This window comes from Leopardus geoffroyi, chromosome D4 (genome assembly GCF_018350155.1).
Source record: "Leopardus geoffroyi isolate Oge1 chromosome D4, O.geoffroyi_Oge1_pat1.0, whole genome shotgun sequence".
Classification (NCBI taxonomy): domain Eukaryota; kingdom Metazoa; phylum Chordata; class Mammalia; order Carnivora; family Felidae; genus Leopardus; species Leopardus geoffroyi.
This window is the reverse complement of record NC_059342.1, coordinates 87,571,125-87,596,221: the sequence shown is the minus strand read 5'-3', so window position 1 is coordinate 87,596,221 and position 25,097 is coordinate 87,571,125. Positions and strand designations below refer to the sequence as shown.

Sequence of the window (25,097 nt, the reverse complement as noted above, 5' to 3'; positions counted from 1 at the left end):
TCCCCCGCGGCCCGCTCCCCGCCCCGCGCACCCCGGCTGGCTCCTCCCCCGCAGCCCGCTCCCCGCCCCGCGCACCCCGGCTGGCTCCTCCCCCAGGGCCCGCTCCCCGCCCCGCGCACCCCGGCTGGCTCCTCCCCCGCGGCCCGCTCCCCGCCCCGCGCACCCCGGCTGGCTCCTCCCCCAGGGCCCGCTCCCCGCCCCGCGCACCCCGGCTGGCTCCTCCCCCGCGGCCCGCGCCCCGCCCTGCGCGCTCTGGCTAGCTCGGTGGCGGCGGCTGCGGGCAGGCGGGCGAGCTGAGGGCGGCGGTACCGGCAGCAGGTGGGCGGGGTGCGGGCCGACGGCGGCGGGCAGGGGGCGGCCAGGCCTCGCTCGGGCCGGGCGCGGCCGGCCGTGCGGCGCGCCATGGACTTCAACATGAAGAAGCTGGCCTCGGACGCGGGCATCTTCTTCACCCGGGCGGTGCAGGTGAGGCCGTGCGCCCTGGGCCTCGCGCGGCCGGCTCTCGGGGCCCGGATGTGGGGCGGGCCGGGAGCGCCCCTTCGGTAGAGACGGGGGGCGCAGGAGAAGCCCCTCGGGCTGCCACCTGATTCCCCGCAGCGGGGATACCCTCCCCCCCCCCTCCCCCCTACTACTGCGCCGCTCAGAAGAGAGAAAGAGCCCGTGGCGTCTGGCCACTCTGGCCGCACCCTCAGCGTTGTCCAGGGCCGGGGACCGAGCCGGGCCTCGATTCTGCTGCCTGGGGCGAGGTATCAGGATTTACTGTTTCGACTGGCTGGGTTATCCGGCTTCCGTGGCGCCCGTCCCAGGAGGGGAGAGAGCACCGGGAGGCTCCTGCCTCCCCGCCCTTGCCCAGCAGTGACTCTGGCAGGCGCTTGGAGGCCTGAGTCCCAGGCCCAAGGACCGTACACCCGCCACGACCCCTTCCCTGAGCCTCAGTCTCTGTACCTGTGCAATGGCCTGGTGGTCCTGATTCCCTCAGGTCCCCATTAGACGCTTGGATAGTCAGTCCGGAAGCCAAGACGGTTGGGATTATTTCCTTTCTGCTCCATGGGAGGCCTGTTTCTCTTATTTCTCTAAGCCTGGGGGATGGGGAAAGGGCTGAGGTCTGGCTGGGTTCCCTCCTTGGGAAGCTGTCCAGGCCGGTGATGCCGGAATTGGAAGAAGTTCTGTCCATTCCGGGGCCAGGAGAGAAACTGAGGCAGTATTGAGGAAAACTGAGAGTCAGCTATGGGCATGGATGCTCCCCCTCTTGTGACCTTGAGGAAGGGGCTTCATTTCTTAGCCTCAGTTTTTCAACCTGAAAAATGGGATTAGCAATCCCTCCCAGGATGGTCGTGAGGGTTCCGTGGTACCCTGCACGTACATACTCACCAAAGGCAAGCTTACTGGTGGTGGTAATGTAGGTACTATTGCACCTGTGTGGCATGTGACCTTGGGCAAGTCACTTACCTCAGAGCCTCCATGTCCCCTCCTGTCAGTCGGGTGTTAGCACCAGTCTGCCTCCAGGGGTGGCTGCAGGCTTGGGGCTTGGCCTGTCGCAGTGCTCTGGGAACAAGTTCTGTTGTTTGTCCTTGCTGTTGTCGGTTCTCTGGAGAAGCCCAGCCCCAGAGAGTCTCTTGGAAACCCATGTGCCCGTGTTTACTAGAAAGCACCATATCCCGTGTCCCATTGAGGATTAGTGCCCCAGCGAGGATTTGCTGCTTGCTGCTTGCTGCTTCAAGCCCAGCAGGTGACCCCAGCCCCAGTGGGGATGCCAGGACCCCGGAACTCCTTGGTTATCCCCAGCTCATCTGGAAGGTGGGGAACCCTCCCCAGTGTTGATATGGCAACCACTCTATCTCCACATCTGGGAAGAACCTGATCTGCCAGTTTCCCCGATACGTGGGGCCCTGGCACCTGACCTGGCCAGGGCCTGCAGAGCCTGGGGTGTGGGGAGGCTTGGGCCCCGTGGCCTCACTTCTCCTGGTGGGGGCAGGCCCGCCGGGTCGCCCATACTGGAGTGGGAGCCAGCGCCCAGGCTCCCGACTCCCGGGTGGAGGAGGGAGCTGGGAGCTTTATAAATAGAGGCTTTCTCTGGCTATGCACGCCCACCCTTGAGGCTGCCATCTTGCAAGGAGCAGCCTCGGACTCTGCAGACATCGGCCCCTAAAGCAAGAGGCTCTTTGTTTTTGTAGGGATGGGGCAGGGGTAGCAGGCCAAAGGAGAGAGAGGCTTGAAATGTGACCTGGGTAGGAGAGGACCCTTGAGGGACCCGCTGAGGTCAGCCTGTGCTGGGATAGGAGTCAGACAGGAGGGATGGACGGGGGTCTTTCATATCAATGTGTGGGCAGCTTCTCTGCATAGGTGCCACCTTGCCATGTCCCAGGGCATGCTGGGAAAGCTGTCGGTCCCACCGTGTGCCGGGGACACCTTTAAGAGCCTTGCCTCACCCCCATCCAGTAGGGAACAGGAGCTTGGTCCTGGGAGAGAGCACGATCCCTTTTGCATGGGTGATTCCGGGATGGCTTCCTGGTCCCCGAACCGTGCCTTGGAAGTCAGGAGGGGTTTGTGAAGTTGGCCCCGGGGGGCCGGGAACAAGGCAGGAAAACCTAGAGCATGTTCGAGTAAGATGCTAGTGCGGGTGAGAGCGGGCAGTGGAAGTGGGATGGGTGCCCAAGAGGTTGGGAAAAGCCCAGTAGGAATTTGAACCTGCGCAGATGTGGGGTGTGAGGGATGGGCACCCCGTGGCTCAGTGGGGAGTGGCTGCCGCTAACCTCGGTAAGCAGCAGATATGCTGAGGCACGCATTTGGGTGACATGGTCGCCTAAACTAGGGTGATTGGTGCCATTGGGGTGAGGAGGTTCTTAGGTAGCTCCGAGGAGGGACGTGAATGGGGCCTTTTATTCACGGTGGTGACGGCAGCCGCTGACATTTATTAGGCCGGTGCTGTGTGTTTCCAAAATATTCCGTGAGACTGGGCCTGTTATCTCCGTTTGCCAGGGTGGGGAACCGAGGACTGAAGGGTGGTTTTGCCTTTCTAAGCCTTGGTTTGCTCATCTGGAAAGTGGGGCTGATGCTACCCCTCAAGGGGCTGGGTGAGGTGAGGCCTGCTCAGGGCCTGGCTCTGGGAGGCCCCAGTGTGGGGAGAGGTGGGAGGAGATGGGGGTGGGGGTGGGGCGGGGGAGCAGCCGGTTCCCAGGTGGGGAGCTGCGGGCCATAAGCGTGGCCCACCCAGCCCTGCAGGGTGAAACCCAAGCCCTGTTGCATAATTGATGGCTGCCAAGCTGGAGCCGACTCTCTCCTCAGCAGTGGCTCTCTGCGGCTGGGCTGGAGCTTTCCTTGGCCTCTGGGTGATTTATCCTGCTAAGTAGTCTGGGAAGGGCCTCCAGACTCCCAGCCCATGATGGCCCTGCCTTGAGCCCTTGCTTAGCCTCAGTGGCATCATCTGTGACATGGGAAAACTCGACCCATCTGCCTTGGAGGGCTACCGGAGGTGGGTCATTGGTGGCTTACTTAGCCCCGGGTTGGGCTCTAGATGTGGCCAACAGTATCTATTGCCGTTACTACTGATCTTACTCCTGTGGTCTGAGCCCTTTTGTTGTTTGGCCATGACCTTGAGCAGGCTCCTTCTCCTGGCTGGAGATGGCCTTCTCGATAAGAGGGGCCAGGACGTGGGCCGGTTGCTGGTTGTTCCTGTGCGGCCTACACAGCTTCTGGTGGCTCTGACCATGTGACATCCTGGTTCTTGCCTGGCCTTGAGGCGGGGCTGCTGAGCTCCTTGGGCCCCGTGTGTGGGGCCCAGGCAGTTGGCTCTGATGGGCCAGTGGTGTTCCCCGTCCACTCACCGGGCAACCAGAGGCCAGCCATGTGGCTGTCCTGCCCACATACACTCCCTTTCAGTCCCAGCCTCCTCTCCGCCCACCAGCTCTACACAGCAGCACCTTAACACCGAACACCGACTCCCCGCCAGACCATGGCCTTCATGTCTTACCCACATCTTTCTTATTTCATCCTATTTCGGCTGTGAGGGAGCTGCTGTTATTTATTTGGCTCATTTTCCAGCTCTGGAAACTGATGCCAGAGAGACAAAGCCACTTGCCCAAGGTCACGCAACTCTTCGGTGGTAGAACGGAGACTGGAATCAGGTCCCTCTGCTTCTGGGACCGGGGTTCCTCCCACTCGTCCCCTGGCACTCCCTCCCCGGTGGCTCCCAGCCCCCCATGGAGCCCTAAGATAACCCCAGACTTTGCTTCAGGCCCCATTTTTTCCCTGTGCACCTGCTACCAAGTGCTTTCCTTCAGAGTTGGATTAGGAGGACCCCCAGAACCAGGCTCCCAAGGACTTCTTATTCCCTCCAAGTTATATGCCAGATTTTCTGCAAATGTGCATTTTTGTTGGTGGGGGATGGAGGGAGTCTATAGCTTTCATTGGATTTCTAGAAGAAGCCACGATCCCCGAACTCTGGTCCAACCTAATTTTACAGAAGGGCAAACTGAAGCACAGAACAGGGTTGTAACTTGATCAAGGTCACAGAACAGGTCAGGGGCAGAGCAAATTTCTTAACCTTGGGCCTGGTTCTAGCCGGTGGGGGAGGCGTAGAAGGGTGGGGCAGGGGCATTCCTCCCTTCCCCGCTTCTGAGTCCTCCCCACCTCTCTCGATCCTCCCCACACAGTTCACAGAAGAGAAATTCGGCCAGGCAGAGAAGACTGAGCTTGATGCCCACTTTGAAAACCTTCTGGCCCGGGCAGACAGCACCAAGAACTGGACCGAGAAAATCCTACGGCAGACAGAGGTGCTGCTGCAGCCGAACCCTAGTGAGTGGGCCCGGGGTGGTCCCGGGCGACGGGCGGAAAGCCACTGGCGGCAGGCCGGGGCTGCAGAGACCACGCGGGCGGGACTGGGCGGCAGGTGGGATTTGGTTGCTGGGGCTTCTGAGGCCTGCTGGTGGGTGGGGGGTGGGCAGTTAAAGAAATCAGCAGACTAAGTGATGGGCTCCAGGATGCACTCTCTGGGGCAGCAGAGGTGTTAAGTTTTGCACAGAGGAGTTGAAGAAATGCTTGAAACTAAAACACGCTTGGGAGAAGAGGTAGGGAAAACATGAGCCGGGTCTTTTGAGAGGGCAGCGAGGCTCAGAGATGGAAGAGGGCTTGCCCAGAGTCTGCTGCGAGCATGAGCAAAGAGTGAGCACAAGCAAAAGGCCAGGAGAGCCCAAGGGGAGGGTGGGGTGTCTTGGGGTCGTGATGCTTGTCTGCCTGTAAGTCTGCTACCCAACTGTCTCGAGGGCTTTCTGGAGCCAGCACCAGGGCCCTGTCCATATGTGTGTTAGGTTCTATAAATCCATATTGTCCTGAGGGAGAAATGAATGGGCCTTGACTTTGGGCCGGTCACCCCCAGCCATGGGACCTGGGGCGGGCATGTCGCATCTCTGAGTTGTGGCTTCCTCCTCGCCAGAGTGAGGGGTCCTACGAGGTTGAGTGCCAGTGTCACAGGGTTGAGGTAGGCACCAGGAAGAACATTCTGCAAGTCACCAGGCCAGGCACCCCGTGGGCAGGCCCTGCGCTGCGTCTGTTGCTGTCGCCGTGGCTTCTGTCCTCGGGTTGTACTGAAGAGCCCTGTGGCTTTGGCTGCTGTCTCCCTGCAGGTGCCCGAGTGGAGGAGTTCCTGTATGAGAAGCTGGACAGGAAGGTGCCCTCGCGGGTCACCAATGGGGAGCTGCTGGCACAGTACATGGCAGAGGCGGCTAGTGAGCTGGGGCCCACCACGCCCTATGGTGAGCCAAGCCCCATAGCCAGGGTCAGGGGTCATGGTCTCTTGCTCTCGACTTTCCCTGTCTCTCCCTTCCCTGCTTTCCCTTTTTTACTTTTTTTTATTAAAAAAAATTTTTTTTAATGTTTATTTATTTTTGAGAGGGAGAGAGGGAGACACAGAATCCAAAGGAGGCTCCAGACTCTCGAGCTGTCAGCACGGAGCCCGACGCGGGGCTTGAACTCACGGACCGCGAGATCATGACCTGGGCCAAAGTCAGACGCTCAGCCGACTGAGCCACCCAGGCGCCCCTCTTTCTCTGTCTTTTTTAAAGTACACAAATAATACCTGTGTTCATCCTACCTGTACAAACCTCAACGTAAATAAAAATGGAGTGAAAAATGGAAGTGTCTCTCAACCAGTTTTGGTTTGAGCGCATTTTTTAATGGGATCGTACTGTGTGTCCCATTCTGCGGCCTGATTTTTAAACTTGGCATTGTTTTAGATACCTCTTCACCGTGGCGCTTATGGAGCCACCTCGATCTTTTTTTTTTTTTAACTTTTAAAGTTTTATTGTGGTATAATTTACATACCATAAAATGCACCTGTTTCAAATGTGTAATGCAATGATTTTGAGTAAATTTAGACTTGTGCAAACATCCCCCCAATCCGATTTAAAGAACATTTCTGTCACCTGCAAAAAGTGCCATGTCTACTTAAGAGTCGGTCCCCAGTCCCATCCCCTGCCAACTGCTAACGTGCACTGTGTGTCTGTAAGTTTGCTTTTTCTGAACATTTCACATAAATGGAATCAGACGTTGTGTCGCGTTTTTGCATCTGGCTTCTTTTCCCGAGCGTAATGTCTCTGAGGTTCATCCTTGTTGTAACAACGTGTTTAAAGATTTCACTCCCTGGGGGTGCCTGGGTGGCTCAGCCGGTTAAGCGCGTGACTTCGGCTCAGATCATGATCTAACAGTTTGTGGGTTTGAGCCCCAAGTCAGGCTCTGTGCTGACAGCTCAGAGCCTGGAACCTGCTTCAGATTCTGGGTCTCCTTCTCTCTCTGCCGCTCCCCCTCTCCCTCTCTCTCTCAAAATTAAACATTTAAAAAATGAAAAAAAAAAAAAAAGATTTCACTCCTTGTAATTGTTGCATAGTATTCTATTGTATGGCTAGGCCACATTTTCTTTATCCATTCACCATTTGATAGACATTTGGTTTGTTTCCTTATGAATGTTTGCATACAGAACTTTGTGAGGACATAGGTTTTCACTTCTCCTGGACATATATACCTAGGAGTGGACTTGCTAGGTCACATGGTAAACTTATGTTTAACTTTTTAGAAAATTACCAAACTTTTTCAAAGTGGCTGTGTGCAGGTGGTGGTTAATTTCCAAATATTGGTGGATTTTCCAAGTTTCCTTCTGTTGTTGGTTTCTGATTTCGCTCAGGTCAGAGAACATGCTTTGTATGATTTTAATCCTCTTACATTTATTAAGACTTGGCTTAGTCTGCAGTCTCTCCTGGAGATTGTTGGTGTTCACTTAAGAAGTTTGTATGTTACGTTGTGGGGTGGAGTGTTCTAGAGATGACGGACTAAATTGGTTCATGGTGTTGTTCAAGTCTTCTGTGTGCTTGCTGATTTTGTCTTGTTCTGTACATTATTGGGAAGTGCTGAAGTCTCCCAACTATTTCTGTTTAATTGTCTGTTTCTGGCTTCTGTCTGTGTTTGCTTCATGTATTTTTGGAGCTCTGTGGTTAGGTCTGTATGTTTATTATTGTTGTATCTCCCTAATGAACGGGCTCTTTTATCATTGTAAAATACTGGTCTTTGTCTCTGGCCATATTTGTCTTTTTTTTTTTTTAATTTGGTCACGTTTGTCTTAAAGTCCATTTTATCCGATAGTAGTTCACCCACTCTTCTCTTATGGTTATTGTTTACATAGTATATCTTTTTCTCCCCTTTTATTTTCAATCTATTTACATCTTTAAACCTAAAGTCTATCTTTTATAGACAGCATATATTTTGATTTAAAAATAATTCAGTCTGACCATCCTTTGATTGGAGTGTTTAATCCATTTATATTTAATGTAATTATTGATGTGGTTGGATTTACAGATGCCATCTTATTATTATTTTCTCTGTCTCAGGTCATTTTTGTTCATGTGTTCCTCCTTTACTCCTTCTGTCATGTTAAATAGAAATTTCCAAGTGTAGCATTTTAATTTCTTTGTTGCTTTTTAACAAAAAGCTTTTCTTAGTGGTTTTACAGTGTGTAATTTAACTTATTGCGGTTGGCTTCAGAATATTGACTTAATTCCAGTAAATATAGAAACTTTGCTCCAGTATAACTCCATCCCCCTCCCTTCTTCCTTTGTGCTATTATCATATAAATTTCATCTCTGTTTTGTATAAACCCAACAATACAGTGTTATTGTTTTGTTGTTACTGTTTTTGAGAGACGCAGTGCCATCGGGGGAGGGGCAGAGAGAGGACGACACAGAATCTGAAGCAGGCTCCAGGCTCTGAGCTGTCGGCACAGAGCCTGATGCAGGGTTTGAACTCACAAGCTGTGAGATCATGACCGAAGCCAAAGTCGGACGCTCAACCCACTGAGCCACCCGGGTGCCCCGTATAGTTATTGTTTTATACAGTTGTCTTTCAAATGTAAGAGTTAAGGAAAGAGAAAAAATATGTATTGTTTTTTATATTTGCTGATGTAATTCCCTTTGTTGGTTGTCTCTATTGCTTTATGTGGGTTCAAGTTACCACCATCTGGTGTTATTACCTTTGAACGTGAAGTATTCTGTAGCAGGTTGCCTAGCAATGTATTCTCTCAGTCTTGTTAATTTGGGAATGTCTTTATTTTATGTTCACTTTTTTTTTTTAATTTTTTTAAATGTTTGTTTGTGAGAGAGACAGAGGCAGGGGAGGGGCAGAGAGAGAGGGAGACACAGAATCCGAAGCAGGCTCCAGGCTGAGCTGTCAGCACAGAGCCTGACACGGGGCTCGAACTCATGGACCACGAGATCATGACCTGAGCTGAAGTCAGACGCTTAACCGACTGAGCCACCCAGGCGCCCCTATGTTCACTTTTGGAGGACAGTCTTGCTATACATAGAATTCTTGGATGAGAGTTTTTTCATTTTATCACTTGGAATATCATTTCACTGCTGTCTGGCCTCCATTGTTTCTTTTTTCTTTTCTTTCCTTTTCTTTTCTTTTTTTAAATTTAAGTAATCTCTACACCCACCGTGAGGCTCAAACTCATGACCCTGAGATCAAGAGTCACTCGCTCTTGCAGCCAAGCCAGCCAGACACCCATTCTGATGAGAAGTCATGTGTTAATCTCATTGTGGCTCCCTTGTATGTGATGAGTGGCTCCTCTCTTGCTGTTTTTAAGACTTTTTGTCTTTGGCTTTCAGCAGCTTGACTGAGGCGTCCCAGCGGTTAACGGTCCATCTTATTGTATTCATCCTATTTGGGGTTTGTTGAGTTTCTTGGATATGGACATTAATGTTTTCCATCAAAATCAGGACATTTTCTGCAATTATTTCTTCAAATATTTTTTCTGTCCCTTTCTGTCCTCTTCTTCTCTCCCACTGCTCATATGTTGGTTTGTTTCATGGTGTCCTGTAGGTCTTTGAGATTCTGTTCATTGTTATTCACTCATTTTTCTTTGCGTGCTTCAGATTAGATCCTCTCTGTTGATCTGTCTTTGAAGTTGCTGATTTCTCCTTTGGCTAGCTTGGACTTGCTGTTGAGCCCTTCTGGTAGATTCTGTATATCAGTTGTGGTGCTTTTTAACTCCAGAGTTTTCTTTTTAATAGTTTTTATCTCTTTCTTGATATTTATATGATGAGTCATTGCCATCACATTTTTCTTTAAGCATTAAATATATATATATATATATGTATATATATATACGCACGTTATATATATATATATATATATATATATATATATATATATACACACACACACACACACACACACACATATACATATACGTTTTATATATATATGTGTGTGTATGCACCTGGGTGGCTCAGTTGGTTGAGCATCTGATGGCGGCTCAGGTCATGATCTCGTGGTTCATGAGTTCGAGCCCCACATGGGGCTCTGTGCTGACAGCTTGGAGCCTGGAACCTGCTTCAGATTCTGTGTCCCCCTCTCTCTCTGCCCCTATTTGCTCACACTCTGTCTCTCTCTCTTTCTCTCAAAAATAAATACTTTTAAAAAATATATATATGTATACATATACACATATAGCCTGTAGCCTCTTAGGAGTCTTCGCTAAATCTAACGTCTGAGTCTCCTTAGAGACTGCGACTACTGATTGCTTTTTTCTTCGTGTATTGCCCATACTTACCTATTTCTTTGCATGTCTTAGAGTGTTTTACTAAAATCTGGACATCTACAAAAATTTTAATACTTTTTTTTTTTTTTTTTTTTTTGAGAGAGAGAGAGAGAGAGAGTCGGGGAGGGGCAGAGAGAGAGGGAGACAGAGGATCTGAAGCAGGCTCTGCACTGACAGCAGGGAGCCTGAGGTGGGGCTCAAACCCACGAGCCATAAGATCATGACCTGATCTGGACATTTTAGATAATAGAGTAGCTGTGGATTCTGAATCACTTGGGGGTTGTTATTGCTTTGTTTGTTTAGAAACTCGCCTGAGCTAGTTGTTTCGAGTCGGTCTTCCTTCCAGTATGCGGCTACTGCTTTCACATTTTTTTAAGTCATTCTTTTTACTTTTAAGCCAAGCGTCCTGGGGTTTGCTCCTGGGTTAGCGTATGCTAGTCGTCAGGCAGTGATAGTCAGAGGTTGCGCTTAAACATCTTGCACCATTGAGGCCTTACCGATGACTTTATGGCTGTATTGGGGAACACATTCGAAATTCAAGCGGTTTACACGTCTGACCGGCTTTTGCTCTGTGTGTAGAGTCTCCTATTTGGCCCGGGATGAGTAGGGTTCTCTCCATTCTCTCTGAGTGTGCTGCACACACACAGGTATAGCCTTCCAGACCACCAGAGATATCTGCGGGTTCGTCAAGGCCCAAACGACTATCTTGTTTCCAGAGCTCCTGATAAATTTCTGGCAGGTCTGTTCCAACCAGTGTTCCCTGTTCAAGTCAGCTATATTGTTGGCCTTTCCCAATTATTTGCCGTTGACATTGCTGTTGTTCTTGACCGCGTCCCGTGGATTTCTCTGTGCTCCAGCCCAAATCCATTCGGCCCTAATCCCACTACCTTCCCCACCCCCCACCCCTGCCCACCTAGCAGTGAGGCTGCCGAGAGGAGATGGGAGTCCTCCCAGGCTAGAAAGCCACAGGCTCCCACTGTTCTTACTAAGGTCCGGTAGCTCTTGAGTAAATATCCTCAGTTTATTTGCCTTTGGCCAATTTCCAGAGTCCAGAAATGTTTGCTTTTGACAACTGCGTCTACTTTTTTTTTTTTTTTTTTTTTTTTGAGAGAGAAACAGCGAGCGGGGGAGGGGCAGAGAGCAAGGGGGACAGAGGATCCCAAGAGGGCTCCGCGCTGACAGCAGAGAATCCTACACGAGGCTCAGTGGGGCTCGAACCCACCAACCACGAGATCCTGACCTGAGCCGAAGTCAGACGCTCAACCGACTGAGCCACCCGGGCGCCCCGAGTCCACTTTTTTTCATTGCTTTTTGGGAACGGGATTTGTCGAGCTCCTTTCTCTGTTCTGGAAGTCCCACTCCTACCCCCTGTTTGTAATGTAGTGCTCTGTGCTCTGGATGCCCCACTATTTACTTGTCAGTCCCCAGATGATGGATACGTAGGCTGCTTCCGCGTTCTTCCCAGCCAGCCGTTCTGTGCTGGGCACACGTGCTCATTCCTCCTCGGCACGCCTCTGTCCGGCCTCTCCCCTACTCCTGGGGGTCAGAGCAGCCTGCGCCTCTCCCTCACCCTGAAACTCCATTTACTCAGGGAAGACGCTGATCAAGGTGGCAGAAGCTGAAAAGCGCCTGGGAGCCGCGGAGAGGGATTTCATCCACACGGCCTCCATCAACTTCCTCACGCCTCTGCGCAACTTCCTGGAAGGGGACTGGAAGACAATTTCGGTGAGAGACCTAGGGCCACTCTGCGTCCTGGGAGCCGTGGCTTCCTTCTCCTCAGAGCTGCTGGGCGTAGGCTCTCCTCCCGTGTCGGGAAGCTGGCACTCCTGGACCTCCTCAGACGTGGCTCCTGTGGGCTGAGTGCCATAGTGGGTGACCTCCCCTGTCTGGGCCTCAGTTTCCCCATGTGGACCAGATGGCCCAGTGGGATCTCCCAAGGCTGCCCGGGGTCTCACTCTTCCCTTTCCCCTGCCCCACAGAAGGAGAGACGTCTTCTCCAAAACCGCCGTCTGGACTTGGATGCCTGCAAAGCGCGGCTGAAGAAGGCCAAGGCCGCAGAAGCCAAAGCCACGGTAGGTGTCCCTGCTGGTCTCCTGCCCCTGCCCAGCTCTGTTTGGAGCCAGGGAGGGTGAAGGGACCTGATGTTTGGCATGACCTTTCTTCCCTGTCCCTGCCTGGAGAGGCCTGGCTTGGGGGGCGCTGGTCCTGGCTGACCGCTTTGGGTCATGCCTCTCTGCCCCTACAAGGGAACCCTGGCGGCCCAGAGCTCTGGGTCCCGGGGCAGACATTTACGGGGTGGGCTGAGGGCATGCCACAGCCTCCCCAGACAGACAACCAGTTGGGAGTTTCTCGCATGGCCCTGCCCTGCCCTCCCCGGATGCTCGGCTCTGTCCCCCGGCTCTGCCCGGGCATGGCTCCCCCTTACTAACTCCCCTGCCCGCTGCTCCAGTGCTGGTCCGGGGGTGCCCTGATGGTGTGAACCCCGGAGCTAGACCACCCACCTTCTCAGGGCCCTTCTCAGGGCCACCTTCTCAGAGGCATGACCGAGGACCCTTTCAGGTTAGCCCCATGACATGGGGTCGGGCCGGGACCTCACGGTTCTCTGTTTACTGTCGGCTCACTGAGGCCTGCCCAGCCTGGCCAGGCCAGTGGACGCAGCGTGGCGCAGTTTGACCAGGGCAAGGCCAGGGTGGGGAGAGTGGGCCTGAGGGCGAGCATACTCCTGGCATGCCGGGCTACTTGGGGGCACGGGGGCCTAGAGGCCACCTTGCACTCTGAGGAGGGAACTCCCAGGTCCAGGGAAGGCCGGGGGTACCACCACCTGTGCCTGCCCAGCTCTCAGCTGCCCATGAGGGTTCTAGCCCCAAACCCTCCTTGCGTTCCCCTCCCACAGTGTGGCCACTGGGGACCATGGAGCCTGGGCCTGCACTGCCTCTGGGGACAGCCAAGGGCAGGGTCTCACTCATCCAGGTGTGTGGGGCCAGATCAGAGGCAGGTCTCAGCCACTGGAGTCCCGCTGTGGTTGGGTAGGATGACGTGTGGCCACAAGGTTGACCTCTCTAAGTCACCTGGACAGGACAGTCTCCCCATCACCCAGGGCTAGACCGTCTCTCTGGAGTACCTTGGCCAGAACAAGCTCATCCTCCATCAGTCAGGCCAGGGGAGCCTTTCCTTAGTCACTGGAGCGGCAGGACCCCTTCTCCAGTTGTCCGGCCTGGACAACCTCCAGCCTTTGGGTCAGACCAGGATACCCTCCGCAGAGCCAGGCCCTGGGCAGCCCAGCTGTGGCGAGCGTCCCAGAGGACTGGAGGCTGGCAGGTCACACCCTCACCCCACGCCCTAAACACACACAAACACATACACACGCGCGCGCGCGCACACACACATAGCAGGACTCCTTCTGGAGGGCAGGGTCAACTGCCCGCCCACCACCTGCTGTCCCCTCCCGCCGGGGCCGGGGGGGGGCCTGCTCCCGCCTGCGCTGTGGACTCACTAACTCTTTGTTTTTGTTCCTTTCCGTTCTGCTTTGGGTAACTTGGCTCAGTGTGAGGGAGATGTGAGTATACCTGTCCCACGTGCTGTGCTGCTTCTGGTTTGCCCGTCCCAGCCTCGGGCCGCAATGCCGTGGCTGGCCCAGGGGACACATCCTGGGCATTTTGCAAGCAGCTGGTCTCCCCACCGGAGCCTCTGCCACGCGTAGCCTCTGGCTTAGGGGGACGCCAGGCACTGGAGCCTGTGAGTCAGCTTTTTGCAAATGTGGGAAGCCTGTCACCCTGTCCATCCATGCATCCACCTGTCCATCTTGTTGTGGGGGAGGGGCCCGGTCCTTGCTGCAGGAGCGAGAGATGTGCTGTGTGGAGATTCTGGGCCTGAGGAAGCTGGGGTGGGAGACGGGTTTTGTCTGGAGGGCTGTGGCTCCAACCGGGGCATCTGAGTGAGACTGGGGTCCAGGGAGGAGGGGGCCAGGCCCAGTCTGCGACTCACTCGGAGGCTCCCTGGCATCTGCTCTCCTGGGCTCCCAGTGTGACCACCCACTTGGACTTTGTCTGACTCTCCGCGTCCCTACGCCCACCTCGCCCCCAGGAGGTTGGAGCAGGGAGAGGGGTCCGCGTGGTATGTGTCTGCAGCCTCCCGTCCCTTGGGCCGGGGCTCCTGGCCTCTCCTTGTGGGAGATTCTGGGGCGGCGCCCGGCCCCACTTGACCCCCTTCCCCCGTGACCTCTTCCCGCCAGACGGTGCCTGACTTTCAGGAGACTAGACCTCGTAATTACATTCTCTCGGCCAGCGCCTCCGCGGTAAGCGCCCCACCCCGGCCGCCCGGCCTCCCTGCGCCCGCCCCCCCCCTGGCACGGGGCAGCCACACAGCACAGCAGCAGGAGCACAGGGCATGTCCTGAGAGCCGGGAGGACTGGAGGGCCGCAGCCCTGCCTCGGGCCCTCTGCCTGCCCCCCTGCGCCCACGGTGCTGGCCTCGCTTCCCTATGCGCCCTGCTGGAGGCGGAGGCCGGGCCAGCCGCACCGGACGGCACAGGGAACTGCGGGGCAGCGGACCCGTCCCCCCCACCCCCCCGCCCCCGCCGGGGCCCTGAGGTCTGCCCCTCCCCCCCCACCGCCCCCGCCGGCCCTCCATGGGTTCACAGACCAGGACTGGAGACGAGGGTGGTGCCGTTCCGCCTCTCTGACATGGTGTCGTGGCGGCGAGGAAAGGCCCAGAGAACGAGCAGGGAGAGTGGGGGGCCCCGAGGGAGGGGGCCGGCGGGCGGAGGATAGAAGGAAGGAGGTGGGCAGGGTGGGGTCGCGAAGGGTTCCGTTGTCGTGGGATCTCTTCTTCACCGCTTCGTCCGGCTACTACGTGTTTACCTGTAGTTTGGAGCATGGGCCACCCACATCCGTCCCATCGTACCTGTGGCCACCACAGGTGGCTGTGCCTCTTCTGCCTTTTTCTCCCACCTTCCATTTCTGCCCTGGGCGGCACGCCGTGGCACAGACCCCCTGGCTCTCCTTCACCTCTGTCCCTGCATGTTGCCGCGAGTGTCTGTGCACTCACGCGGTGGCTGGGCCATCGTTCCCCTGGGGCGGGGGCCCCGGTTCACTCCACCAGGCCCCTCTTGCTGGGTGCCCTCTATACACACGCGTGGGGGCCGCTCCCCACGTTTTGGTTTTCTCAGTGGCACTGTGGCGGGACACCTCGGTCCACAGAGCTAACCTTGTCTTGCTTTCAGGTTATCATCTTAGGATAGACCTCCCACACTGGGCAGGAGAAATGGGTCTCCTAAGTCGTGGCGGGGGGAGGGGGGTCTTTCTTCTTTAGACTCTGGATGACACTTCCTGCCCCCTTTCCTGGGCCGAGTGGAAGGAGGAATATCCTGGAGGGTGGAGACCGCCCTGTTTTTTTCTTTTGCCATTGAACCCCAGTGTGACTCGGGCACGAGGCTGCCTTTCTCTGCAGAAGGACAGAAAGGTTCAGTGACTGGCCTAGGGTCACACGGTCCTGCGTCCCAGCCCACCAGCCTTAGCTGAGTGTCAGGGTGGGACGGGGGACGCTCGGTCTCCCGTCAGAGCCCGGGGGCTTACGCTGTAGGAGAAACCCCGGCAGGACTTCCCAGCTGGCTGTGCCCCACCTTCCCTGCATGCGGCATGTTGGACTGGACCGTGGTTGTCCGCGCCCCTGCTCACACCAGGCCACGTCCCCGCCTCAGCTCCTGGTTGGGTTACGGGCAGGGTATGGGGTGGGAAGAGGTGGGCTCTCGGGGAGCTGGGGCAGGACGCGGGCTCTGGGGTTCAGCTCTCCTCCCTCTACTCCCCCGCTGACCGGTGCCCCCTCCCTCCCCTGCTGCGCGGTCCTGTTGCGGTCACTGAAGCTCTGGAATGACGAGGTGGACAAGGTGAGTCTGGGCTCGGGAGGCTCGGGAGCAGAGGCTTGAAGCAGGTTGGGAGGGGGGAGGGGTCAGATTGGTTTCTAGTTCTGGGTTCTGTCCTGGGTCGGGGCCACTGTGAGGGTATCGCTTCCCCTCTGTGGGGGACTGCCCCCACAGTCCCTCTGGGCACACGGGAGTGGCGCTGTCGGGTGGCGAGGTACCGGGTGTCAGAGGTCCTAGCCAAACACCCGTGGGTCTGTCTCTGGCCACTGGTCACAGCATAGGTCCAGAGGGGTCCCAGCAGGGTTATGGCTGCCCCAGGGGCCAGGGCTCCAGGCCTGAGAAGCGCACCCCTGCCTCCAAGAGGTCTGTCTGTGTCCCCAGGGGGAAGTGCCATCTGCATCCAGAGTAGAACAGGGCTGCTCCTGGTGGGCGTCGGGGCCGCGGGAAGGGGTGGCAGGAAGGACGGCGGGGGCCACTGCTGCTGTCCTACATTCTCACACTGTGCCCTTCCCAGGCCGAGCAGGAGCTCCGAGTGGCCCAGACCGAGTTTGACCGGCAGGCAGAAGTGACCCGGCTCCTGCTGGAGGGAATCAGCAGCACTCACGTGAGTCCTGCCCCATGTCGTCCTTCCATCGTCCCCTGTCTTCCTGCCCCTCCCCGCCCCCCCCCCCCCACCCCAAGCGGTCCACAACGAGGCAGGCGATGGAGTTGGATCTCAGAAGCAGGCGGTGAGGGGCAGCGCTGGAGCCCATGGTCCTGAGGGTGGAACTTGAGCTCTGTTCCAGGTGCCACAGAGCAAGTGCCAAAGGCTGGATGGCCCTCCCCCCTGCTCCAGGGGGGCAGCAGGGAGCGGGGTGGGGGAGGGAACATCTCACCTCCCGGGCCACCGCTCACCCCGCTCACCACGGGCACCGCTCTCCTCCCTGCAGGTGAACCACCTTCGCTGCCTCCATGAGTTCGTGGAGTCCCAGACGACTTACTACGCGCAGTGCTACCGCCACATGCTGGACTTACAGAAACAGCTGGGCAGGTGCCCACTGGGGTCCCCTGGCTCCCAGGCCTAAGCTCAGAAAGCTCTATGACACACAGGGCGGGTAGAGGGCTGAACCTTGTGTCGGGGGCATCACACCCCCCTGGACAACAGTGAGGTGGTGGGCCTTGACCTCTGAGCGTGGTCTCTCAAGAACGCCCGGGTGGGAGGATGGCAGGGACTGGGCGGTGCATCTCACGTTTTCCCTTGCCTTGCTTTTCCCCTTCACGCTGCCAGCTCCCAGGGAGCCATGTAAGTAGCGGCAGCGGGCCCAGGCGGAGTTTGGTGGGACGTGTGGGACTCCCGTGGGGACGTGGCCCCCGGCTGAGATGTTGCACCTGTTCAGATTCCCAGGCACCTTCGTGGGCACCACGGAGCCCGCCTCCCCGCCCCTCAGCAGCAGCTCACCTACCACCGCCGCAGCCACTATGCCCGTGGGGCCCTCTGTGGCTGGCCTGGCCCCTCCAGGGGAGGCTGCTCTCTGCCTGGAGGAGGTGAGCCCACCTGCCAGCGGGACCCGGAAGGCCCGGGTGCTCTACGACTACGAGGCGGCTGACAGCAGCGAGTTGGCCCTGCTGGCTGATGAGGTAGGCCTGGTGCCACAGGGGTGGGGCAGAGGGCGGGCCCAGGAGCATCAGGGAACCAGAACGGGGAGCCCCCCAACCACTGCCTCCAAGTCTCTGAGGGGCCCTGGGGGTGGAGCTGGGGGGTAAGTGGAGGCAGCTCCAGCTCTGAGGAAGCAGGCTCTAGGTAGAGCAGGTGAGTTCCTGTCTCTGAACATGCAGATGTCCGGTGTCATGGGACTGTGGCAACCCCGTCCCCACGCCGGTTCTGCCCCTGCTCGGGTGTGACCTTCCCTCTCTGCCCTCTTCAGCTCATCACCGTCTACAGCCTGCCCGGCATGGACCCTGACTGGCTCATTGGCGAGAGAGGCAACAAGAAGGGCAAGGTCCCGGTCACCTACTTGGAACTGCTCAGCTAAGCAGGCCCCTCCAGGCCCCCCCGGTTCTGGCCCGGGCGGGAGAGGACGTGTGCGGCCCCACCACCTGTCTGTCGGTGACTCAGCTGCTCGGGGTGGGGAGACCAGCCCCATTCCGTCCACATCCCCGGTCGCCCAGCTGTGAGGGGGCCCCAGAGGCTGAATGGTCCCAGCCCCTCCCCCAGCCCTGCTTCTGGAGCCCCCGGCGCTGTCTGCATCCACTGAGCTCCCCAGCTCTGCGGTCCTCCCCGCTCCTGCTGAGGGGCGGCTGGCTGCAGTGCCGCCCCAGGCACCTCGGCTCCCCGCGGGGGTCGGAGTGCTAGGCCTGCAGCAGCCTGGGGCACACCCTTGGCAAGAGAGCACCTGCCTTTTGGTTGCCAAAAGCAGCAGTGGGGGGAAGGTGGGCAGGTCTGCGGCGGGCCTGGGGACGGGCGCCGGCCCCTCTGGGTGGACTGGAGTGACGGGTGCCTGGCCGGAGTGGCATCTCCTGGGTGCTCCCCTCCCCTCCCCCCTCAAGACCGCTCAAGCCAAGTTCGGTGGCTGCAGCCTGCACCTCTCCACACTCACTTTTTAACTGATCTTTTTACTCTGCCTGTCTGCTTGCTGTATAGCCAGTGACAAATAATAAATCATCCTTCACGTGCATGTTGCCTGGGCTCCTATTGGGCTGCGGACCCCACGGGCTGGCCTGGAGGGTGGGAAAGGGAAGTAAGCATTCACATGCCAGCTTCCTCCTCCTTCCTTCACGGGCCTCACTTTCTCCCACAGGGCCTGTGCTGCTCAGATGGGACTACTCTTCCTGCACTTGAGGCTGCATTAAGAGACATTTTATCCCTAAGGAGAACTTTCATAAATTTGGGCCGTGGACTAAAATTTGCATGAGGGTTTCAGCTGGTAACTGCCGGCTGCCAGTGCTTCCTGTGGCCGGCCACTGAGCCTCGCCCGTTCACGTGTTCTCGTGTTGTCCTCACAGAGGAGGGAAGAAGAGATCAGAAAGAGTCACCTCCTCAAGGTTCTGTAACTGGCAAGTAGCCATGCAGGGACTCTAGCCCAGGTCACTCTGATTCTAGAAACCTCTAGCGGTGGCTCTGGCCTGCAAGCCAGGTGTCAGATTAAGCACTGAGCCCAGCACTCTCGTGATTAGGTCCTGAGGAGGCCAGAGGCTGGCAGGCCCACAGCCCGGGCTTCTGAAGGCAGGGGCAGGGGAGGCAGGGGCACAGAGCTGTAAATAGGAAGGCGTGAACTTCAAGCGAGGCTACACCTGTGGGAAGCTCAGCCAGCGGGTAAACGGAGCGTGAGCGTCAGGGGTGAGGTGTGGTGGGGACGAGAGCTGGGCGGGCCGGGGAAGGGAAAATTAAAAGTGTCCGCCCGGCTCCTCTGCTTCCCCAAACCTCCACTCCGCTGCTCCCAGGCACCTGGCCAAGGAAGACTCGCTTGGTGCTGAGCGCCGGGTGCTCGTCTCCAGGCCCTGAAGGCACATCACACAGCTATCTATAAACAGTATTTTAATATTTGTATAAATAGACCACAGTATTACCAAAAACTGCAAGAACAGAGCATGGAAAACATTTTCAGAGCCGTGCACACAGCCTATCCTGGTTGCATTTGACACCGGCTCCTGGCCTCTACTGGGCCGGGGTCAAGTGCAGGGGCGGGGATGCTTAAGGGAAGTACCACACCCTGGGACATTCTGAACTTGAGGGCGTGAGCGCGGTAGACTCGTGGCTCCCACCTGGCCGTGGACCTCTTGATCTATTATAAAAATAATGCCAGTGGGTGGGCAGCTGGAGTCGTGTGGCTGCCCTGGGGGGAGGGGACAGGTGCCGCTCTCAGTCCACACGGGCCGCAGGGCCGGCCCGCAGCACCCCCGCTGCCCGGGACTGTGGTGCAGGCTGCCGGAGCAGGGCGCGCGGGCCCCCACCCTATCTTTGCACGTGCCGCACGAAGGCCTGTACTAGCTGGATCAGAGGCTCCTGGCTCTCCGGGCTGGCCTTGGAGAGCGAGGTGGACTTGCCCTGAGGCGAGGGGAGGACGCCGGCAGCGGGGGAGCTGGGGCCTCCCCGGCGGAAGTAGCGTGAGAGGCTGGAGAGCAGCGTGCTCTGTGAAAGAAAAGGTACTAGATGAGGGCCCCGCGAGACGGGGGGGCCGAGTGGGAACCCACAGGCTCGTCCCCACCAGCGCCCCTGGTCAGAGCCCTCTACCCGTCTGTACCAACTCCGAGCTGAGCTCCTGTTTCATCCGCTGCTTGTCCCGGGGATGTACAGCCGGGTCCCTAAGGTAGCGCACGGCCTGGGAGATGAGCAGGTAGAAGCAGTTTTCCATGGTGAACATCAGGAGGGACCTGGGGAGAGGGCAGGGGGCCCCGTTGCAGACAGCCGAGCCGGCAGGGACGGGGTGCACCGCCGAGCCAGGAGGAGGGCTGACCCACAGCTGCCCTGACCCCAGATCAAATTCCAGAAGAGGGGCTTTCTTACTTCAGCGTTCTGGTCCCTTCCGCCTGTGTGCTGAGCCCCACGGCCTGGGTGAGGGGCTCCTTTTTCTTGTCCAGCTGGAGGAAGAGACACAGGGTGAAAAGAGAAAGTGACAGTAACAGGTGTGGCTCCCTGCGAGCCTCCGACTTGGCGGCCCTGCACTAGCAGTTGGCCAGCTACTCACTCAGCCCCCACAGTGCTCCTCCCAGCGAGGTCCTGCCAGCTCGCTCAGGAAAAGAACCAGGCTCAGGCAGGCTGACGTGCTGGAGGCCACAGTTATGCCATGGGAGATCGGGGGGAAGACTGGGGTTGAGAGGCCAGAGTCTGACAGCACCCAACTTACCTCTCCAAGCATGTTTAGGGCCACATTCACCGTGGCCAGAAGGGTCCCGAAGGAGGGGGCCACTTCTGAGTCAAAGGTGGGAGTGGTGAAGCTCAGGGCAAAGAGGAAGTTGTATTCAGCAAGGTCCAGGGACTGCAAGGCAAGACAGGAGCAATCTGGAGCCCAACTAGGACCCCAGACGGCTCTTAAGGGTAGAGCAGAGCACAGGAGAGCCTCTGCAGCTCACCGCTGGGCAGCTGGCGGCACAGCACAGGGGGCGGCTCGTACCTGATCCAGCAGGATTTGGCAGACGTCTGGGGTGAAGTGGCGCAGAGCCGCCAGGGTCCTGCTAAGGATCTTGAGAAGTCCGTACTGGACCGTGTGTAAGGCTCGCTGCTCCGAGGCCTCCGTGTCAGCAGCGGGCTGCTTAGAAGAGCAGGAGGGGGCGGCAGTGGCAGCAGCGGGCAGCCGCTGAACTCGGGGGGCGACAGCCGAGGGGATGCCGTCCCCGTTTTTGTTCTGAGGGAGACAAGAAATGGAGGTGGAGTCCAGAGAAGCCGGCACGAAGCCCCGCGGGCAGCCCGGCAGGGAGGGCGGTTACCTGCAAGCAGTGCTGCAGCATCTTGCGGCTGTGCAGGAGGGAGGTGCAGGCCTGGCACAGGTAGCCCAGGTTTACCTGCAGCAGACACAGACGTGGGGCGGGGGCAGGGAGCTCTCAGCAGCGGCCCCACCAAGCAGGCCCCCCTCAGAGTCCCAGTGCGCTTCCTCTCAGCTCCTACAAGGCTCACCTCCCTGTGTTCTCGAGCTGCAAATCTTACAGCCACAGAGTATGCCCGACTCCGGACTGGGGCAAGGGATGCCTGGGATCTTTCCCTGCACCCTGTGCCGTGCCACCACCTAGCTCAATGTCTAAGATCAGTTCTTCAGTAAAGAAATAAGATAGGGATCATTTTCCCGTTTTACAGAAGAAAAACCTTCAGAAATAGCAAAGTAACGTGGCCAAGGTCACACAAAGGATGGATGCCTGTCTGGCTCCAGGACCTGTTCTCTCCCTGACTCCCCAGACCCTGGCCCCGCTGGTCTCAAGCTTCAGGCCTATTCCTAGGGGATGTGAACCAACATCCATCCAACTGAGCCCAAGTTCTTAAGCTACAAGGCTGCCCTTTATATATATTTATATATAAGGAAAACTTTAGCTCCAGGGAAAGCAACACGAAGAAACCAAACCCCGTGTTCACAAAGCAAAATGCCCACGTTCCAAGTGCCTGCTATTCACCAGAGGTACCCCAGACTGTGCCCACCACCCCATGCCCAAGCACTTCCCCAGACCCCTTGCAAGGAACCATGTCCAAGGACCCACCTGGACATCTCGCATAAGCTGAGGCAGGTGGAAGTGCCATTCCTTCATGAAGTTGGAGAGCTGCAGGATGAAGCCCACAGTGTGGTCTGCCTCCTCCAGGCAGGCCAGACTCTGTACTGTCCTCACCGCACTGAGGCACTGAGAGGGGAGAGACAAGGATGGATGGAGTGAAACAGGGACCTGACCTGCCTGCTCTTCACCCTCCCATTGGGAGGACAGGTTCTGGACCCACAAATGCTGAGGTGATGGCACATCAGACTCTTCTAGGCTCAGAAGTTTCTGAATGGTCCTGAATGGCCCAGACCCCCCTATTACCCTGAGCCCCCTGAGCTCCTATGATGCTGGCAGCCCCTCACCTGTAAGGTCCGCTCCTGGTGAACACCCACGAAGTCCAGGGCCTCGGTCAGGAAGTTGTAGCGCAGAGTTTTGAGGAGCCGCTCCATCAAGGACATGGAGAGGCGGTAGACCCCCGGCCAAGAGGGGGCATCCAGAGACTTCCGAGAGGTGCTAGGCGTCTAAGATACAGACAGTAGATGAGATCAGGACACGGCACCAACGAATCCAGCTGACGGGTGTAGCGGGACCTCCGTGCAACACGGCAGCTAAGGCAGCCTGGCTGCTCGGAAGAGAAAACCTAGAAAAGGGCACAGCCACTGCCTGGTGACCGGCAGGGCCACAGGGGGTCCGAGGCCAGGGATTACGAGGAAAGAGCACCAGGCAGATACAAAAGAATCCCAGGTTCTAGACTCAGGTCTGCCATTAACTAGCCATATGAACTTCTCTTACTAGAAATCAGTATGGGGGCAGTGAGGAGTCTACACCATCAGTGCATCAGACAAGCCATTAAAGAGCAACTCCCAGGGTGTGTGAAAGATCAAGGACAGGGACACTTTTCCCCTCAAATTGCAGTCTGGCCAATCCAGGGGTCCTGGCGAGTCACTGGCACTCACCTGCACTGTCCCATTGGAGCTAAGCTGGTACACGCTCAGGAGGGGCAGACAAATGCTCTGGGTGATGCCAGCCCCAGCTACTGCTGTGGCTCCCTGGGAGGGAAAGACCTGGAATGAGATGGAACTTACCCGGCCCCACCACTCCTGGAATCTGTCTCCTGCCCAGGGGCAGCCGAGCTCTCAAGGCAGACCAGAGCTCCTGGGAGAATCACAGGCTGTGCTGGAACCCACCCAACACAAGCAAGGAGGCTCCCTCCTGCACCCGGGCTGGCCTCCTACCTGCTGGGTGCGAGCCAGAGTGAGGAGCAGGTGCAATGATGCCTCGGTGAAATGCAGGTTCTGCTTCATGCGAAGGCTCACCTCCAGAGTGGTAAGGAGGGTTGGCAGGATGGGGAGCCTGCGAGTCACCTGGAGCCATGAGTCACCGTCTTCGTCCACCTCACACAGCTCCTTGGCCAGGTGCAGGCCCAGGACACACACCTGCTGGGGCCCAGGGGCAAAGATAGGCAAGAGGGAAGGAAGCAGTGCAAGGGCGGGGATGAGGGGGGGAGGACAACAACAGGCAGCCCTGCGCCAGGCTGCCCCAGCCCTCACTCGGTCACAGACATCTCCCAAGTGAGCTTGATGGAAACGTGGAGTCTCTCCCAACCTGGCTGTACCCACACCCCCTAATGGGGCACAGCACTCCCCCCAAGCTAACATACCACCCCCCAGAGAGAGTTCTAGACTCCTCCCTCCCCCACTACCTCTCAAGCTTCCCGACTCACACCTGCTCACTGCGCCCAATTCTACCCGTCTTGCTGCACCACTGCACCCGCCTCCTGAAAGGTCCTTCGCTCTCCTGGACCCTCTCCAATCAATTCTTCATACCGGTGGCTTTTCAAACTGACTTTTGACCATGACGCACAAGAATAAATACTTTTTATGCTGTGTCCCCGTATACACACGTTGATATATTTTCCTACCCTTCCCCCCACCAACAAAACACGGATATTTTCTTTTATACTTTATCCTCCTTTGTTAAAAAAAAAAAAATGCTGGTTATAACCAAATGAGTTCATCTCAAGACCCACTAACAAGTCATGACCCAGTTTGAAAAACACTCTTCTATGCTGCGTCCAGGGAGATCTTTGCACATTTCTCTCCCTTGCTTAAATCCTTGAGTCCTTTCTTCTTTCACTTGAAACCCACATCAAAGACCCTGCTAAGGCTGCCAGTCATCCAGCCCCCAGCTCTCCAGCCTCTCACTGCTTCGCTCACCACAGCCTTTCCTCTGGCTGCCAGGGGACTCGTACCACAGCAAACCACCCTGTTCTCACTCCCAAGTCTTCCTCGCTCCCTTTACCTGCCTGACTCTATCAATGCTTTAAATTATGGCTGAAAGGGTGCTATCTCGTGGAATCCCTAGATTAGGTGAGAACCCCAAGCTACACGTTCTCCCAGTGTTTCTCCTGCATGGGACTTGCCACGATGGAATTCCGACACATCTCTGCATGGGCTCTGATTTGTTCATGTTCTCCACTAGGCTATAAACTCTTCCAGTGCAGTGACTACATGTCTCATTCACTAAGCACCCCGAGGGCCTGGCACAGGGCAGGCAAGGCAGTTGGCACTTGCTGGATGTGCGTGGGCAGGACAACCTACTCCCCAGGGCACTCCCTCACCCCATCACGCTGGTCCTTGTGCCGGGGCCTCGAGCAGTCATCAGTCTCCATGCTGTCCTTGTCCTCTGCGGCACCACCTGACGCCAGACTATGGCGGGTCTGGTCGAAGAGAGCAATTACCTCTTCCTGGAGGGTCTCACAGACATTCAGCACCAGCTGGGAGTACTGGGGGATGTCACTCACTGCAGAGCACAGGCAGGGAGGGGACACAGTGATGCTCACTCACCATGTCAACTCTCGCTGCTGCACACCGAGGTTCCCTCCCCAGGCAGGCACAGGGGAATGTATGCTGCTGAGAGAGGATCCACCCGCGTGGGGAGCAGGAAGTAGACAGATGGGGGAGAAAAAGTTTTCTGGAAGACAGGCATTCCAAGACTG

At 57.0% G+C, this 25,097-nt stretch overlaps 2 protein-coding genes across 13 annotated transcripts in view; one reads left to right on the top strand and one right to left on the bottom strand.

The window, feature by feature from the left end:
• The first annotated feature begins 250 nt into the window (after window positions 1-250).
• SH3GLB2 (SH3 domain containing GRB2 like, endophilin B2) lies at window positions 251-18,595 on the top strand. 9 transcript variants are annotated; one of them, XM_045468564.1, is made up of 14 exons: window positions 251-465; window positions 4,653-4,794; window positions 5,622-5,750; window positions 11,676-11,809; window positions 12,064-12,156; window positions 13,629-13,640; window positions 14,316-14,378; window positions 15,394-15,543; window positions 15,944-15,967; window positions 16,458-16,547; window positions 16,873-16,973; window positions 17,211-17,225; window positions 17,320-17,560; window positions 17,848-18,595. In XM_045468564.1, the coding sequence occupies exons 1-14, from the start codon at window positions 403-405 to the stop codon at window positions 17,953-17,955; spliced, it is 1,365 nt and encodes a 454-aa protein (XP_045324520.1). In that variant the 5' UTR covers window positions 251-402; the 3' UTR covers window positions 17,956-18,595. The 9 variants fall into 9 exon arrangements, with proteins under 9 accessions (XP_045324520.1, XP_045324529.1, XP_045324521.1 ...); XM_045468565.1 differs by lacking the exon at window positions 13,629-13,640 and having other exon boundaries at window positions 252-465; XM_045468566.1 differs by lacking the exon at window positions 17,211-17,225 and having other exon boundaries at window positions 253-465.
• An 847-nt stretch (window positions 18,596-19,442) lies between these two features.
• The window catches only part of NUP188 (nucleoporin 188), a 58,951-nt gene continuing 53,296 nt past the window's right edge, over window positions 19,443-25,097 (bottom strand). For all 4 annotated transcript variants that reach the window (XM_045468559.1, XM_045468560.1, XM_045468561.1 and 1 more), the window contains 11 exons: window positions 24,720-24,901; window positions 23,335-23,535; window positions 23,056-23,148; window positions 22,462-22,620; window positions 22,106-22,243; window positions 21,347-21,421; window positions 21,034-21,264; window positions 20,767-20,898; window positions 20,427-20,500; window positions 20,164-20,293; window positions 19,443-20,051 (listed from right to left, as the gene is read on the bottom strand). In XM_045468559.1, the coding sequence (XP_045324515.1) occupies window positions 19,875-20,051; window positions 20,164-20,293; window positions 20,427-20,500; window positions 20,767-20,898; window positions 21,034-21,264; window positions 21,347-21,421; window positions 22,106-22,243; window positions 22,462-22,620; window positions 23,056-23,148; window positions 23,335-23,535; window positions 24,720-24,901 (1,592 nt within the window). In that variant the 3' untranslated portion in view covers window positions 19,443-19,874. The remainder of the gene's footprint in view (window positions 20,052-20,163; window positions 20,294-20,426; window positions 20,501-20,766; window positions 20,899-21,033; window positions 21,265-21,346; window positions 21,422-22,105; window positions 22,244-22,461; window positions 22,621-23,055; window positions 23,149-23,334; window positions 23,536-24,719; window positions 24,902-25,097) is intronic.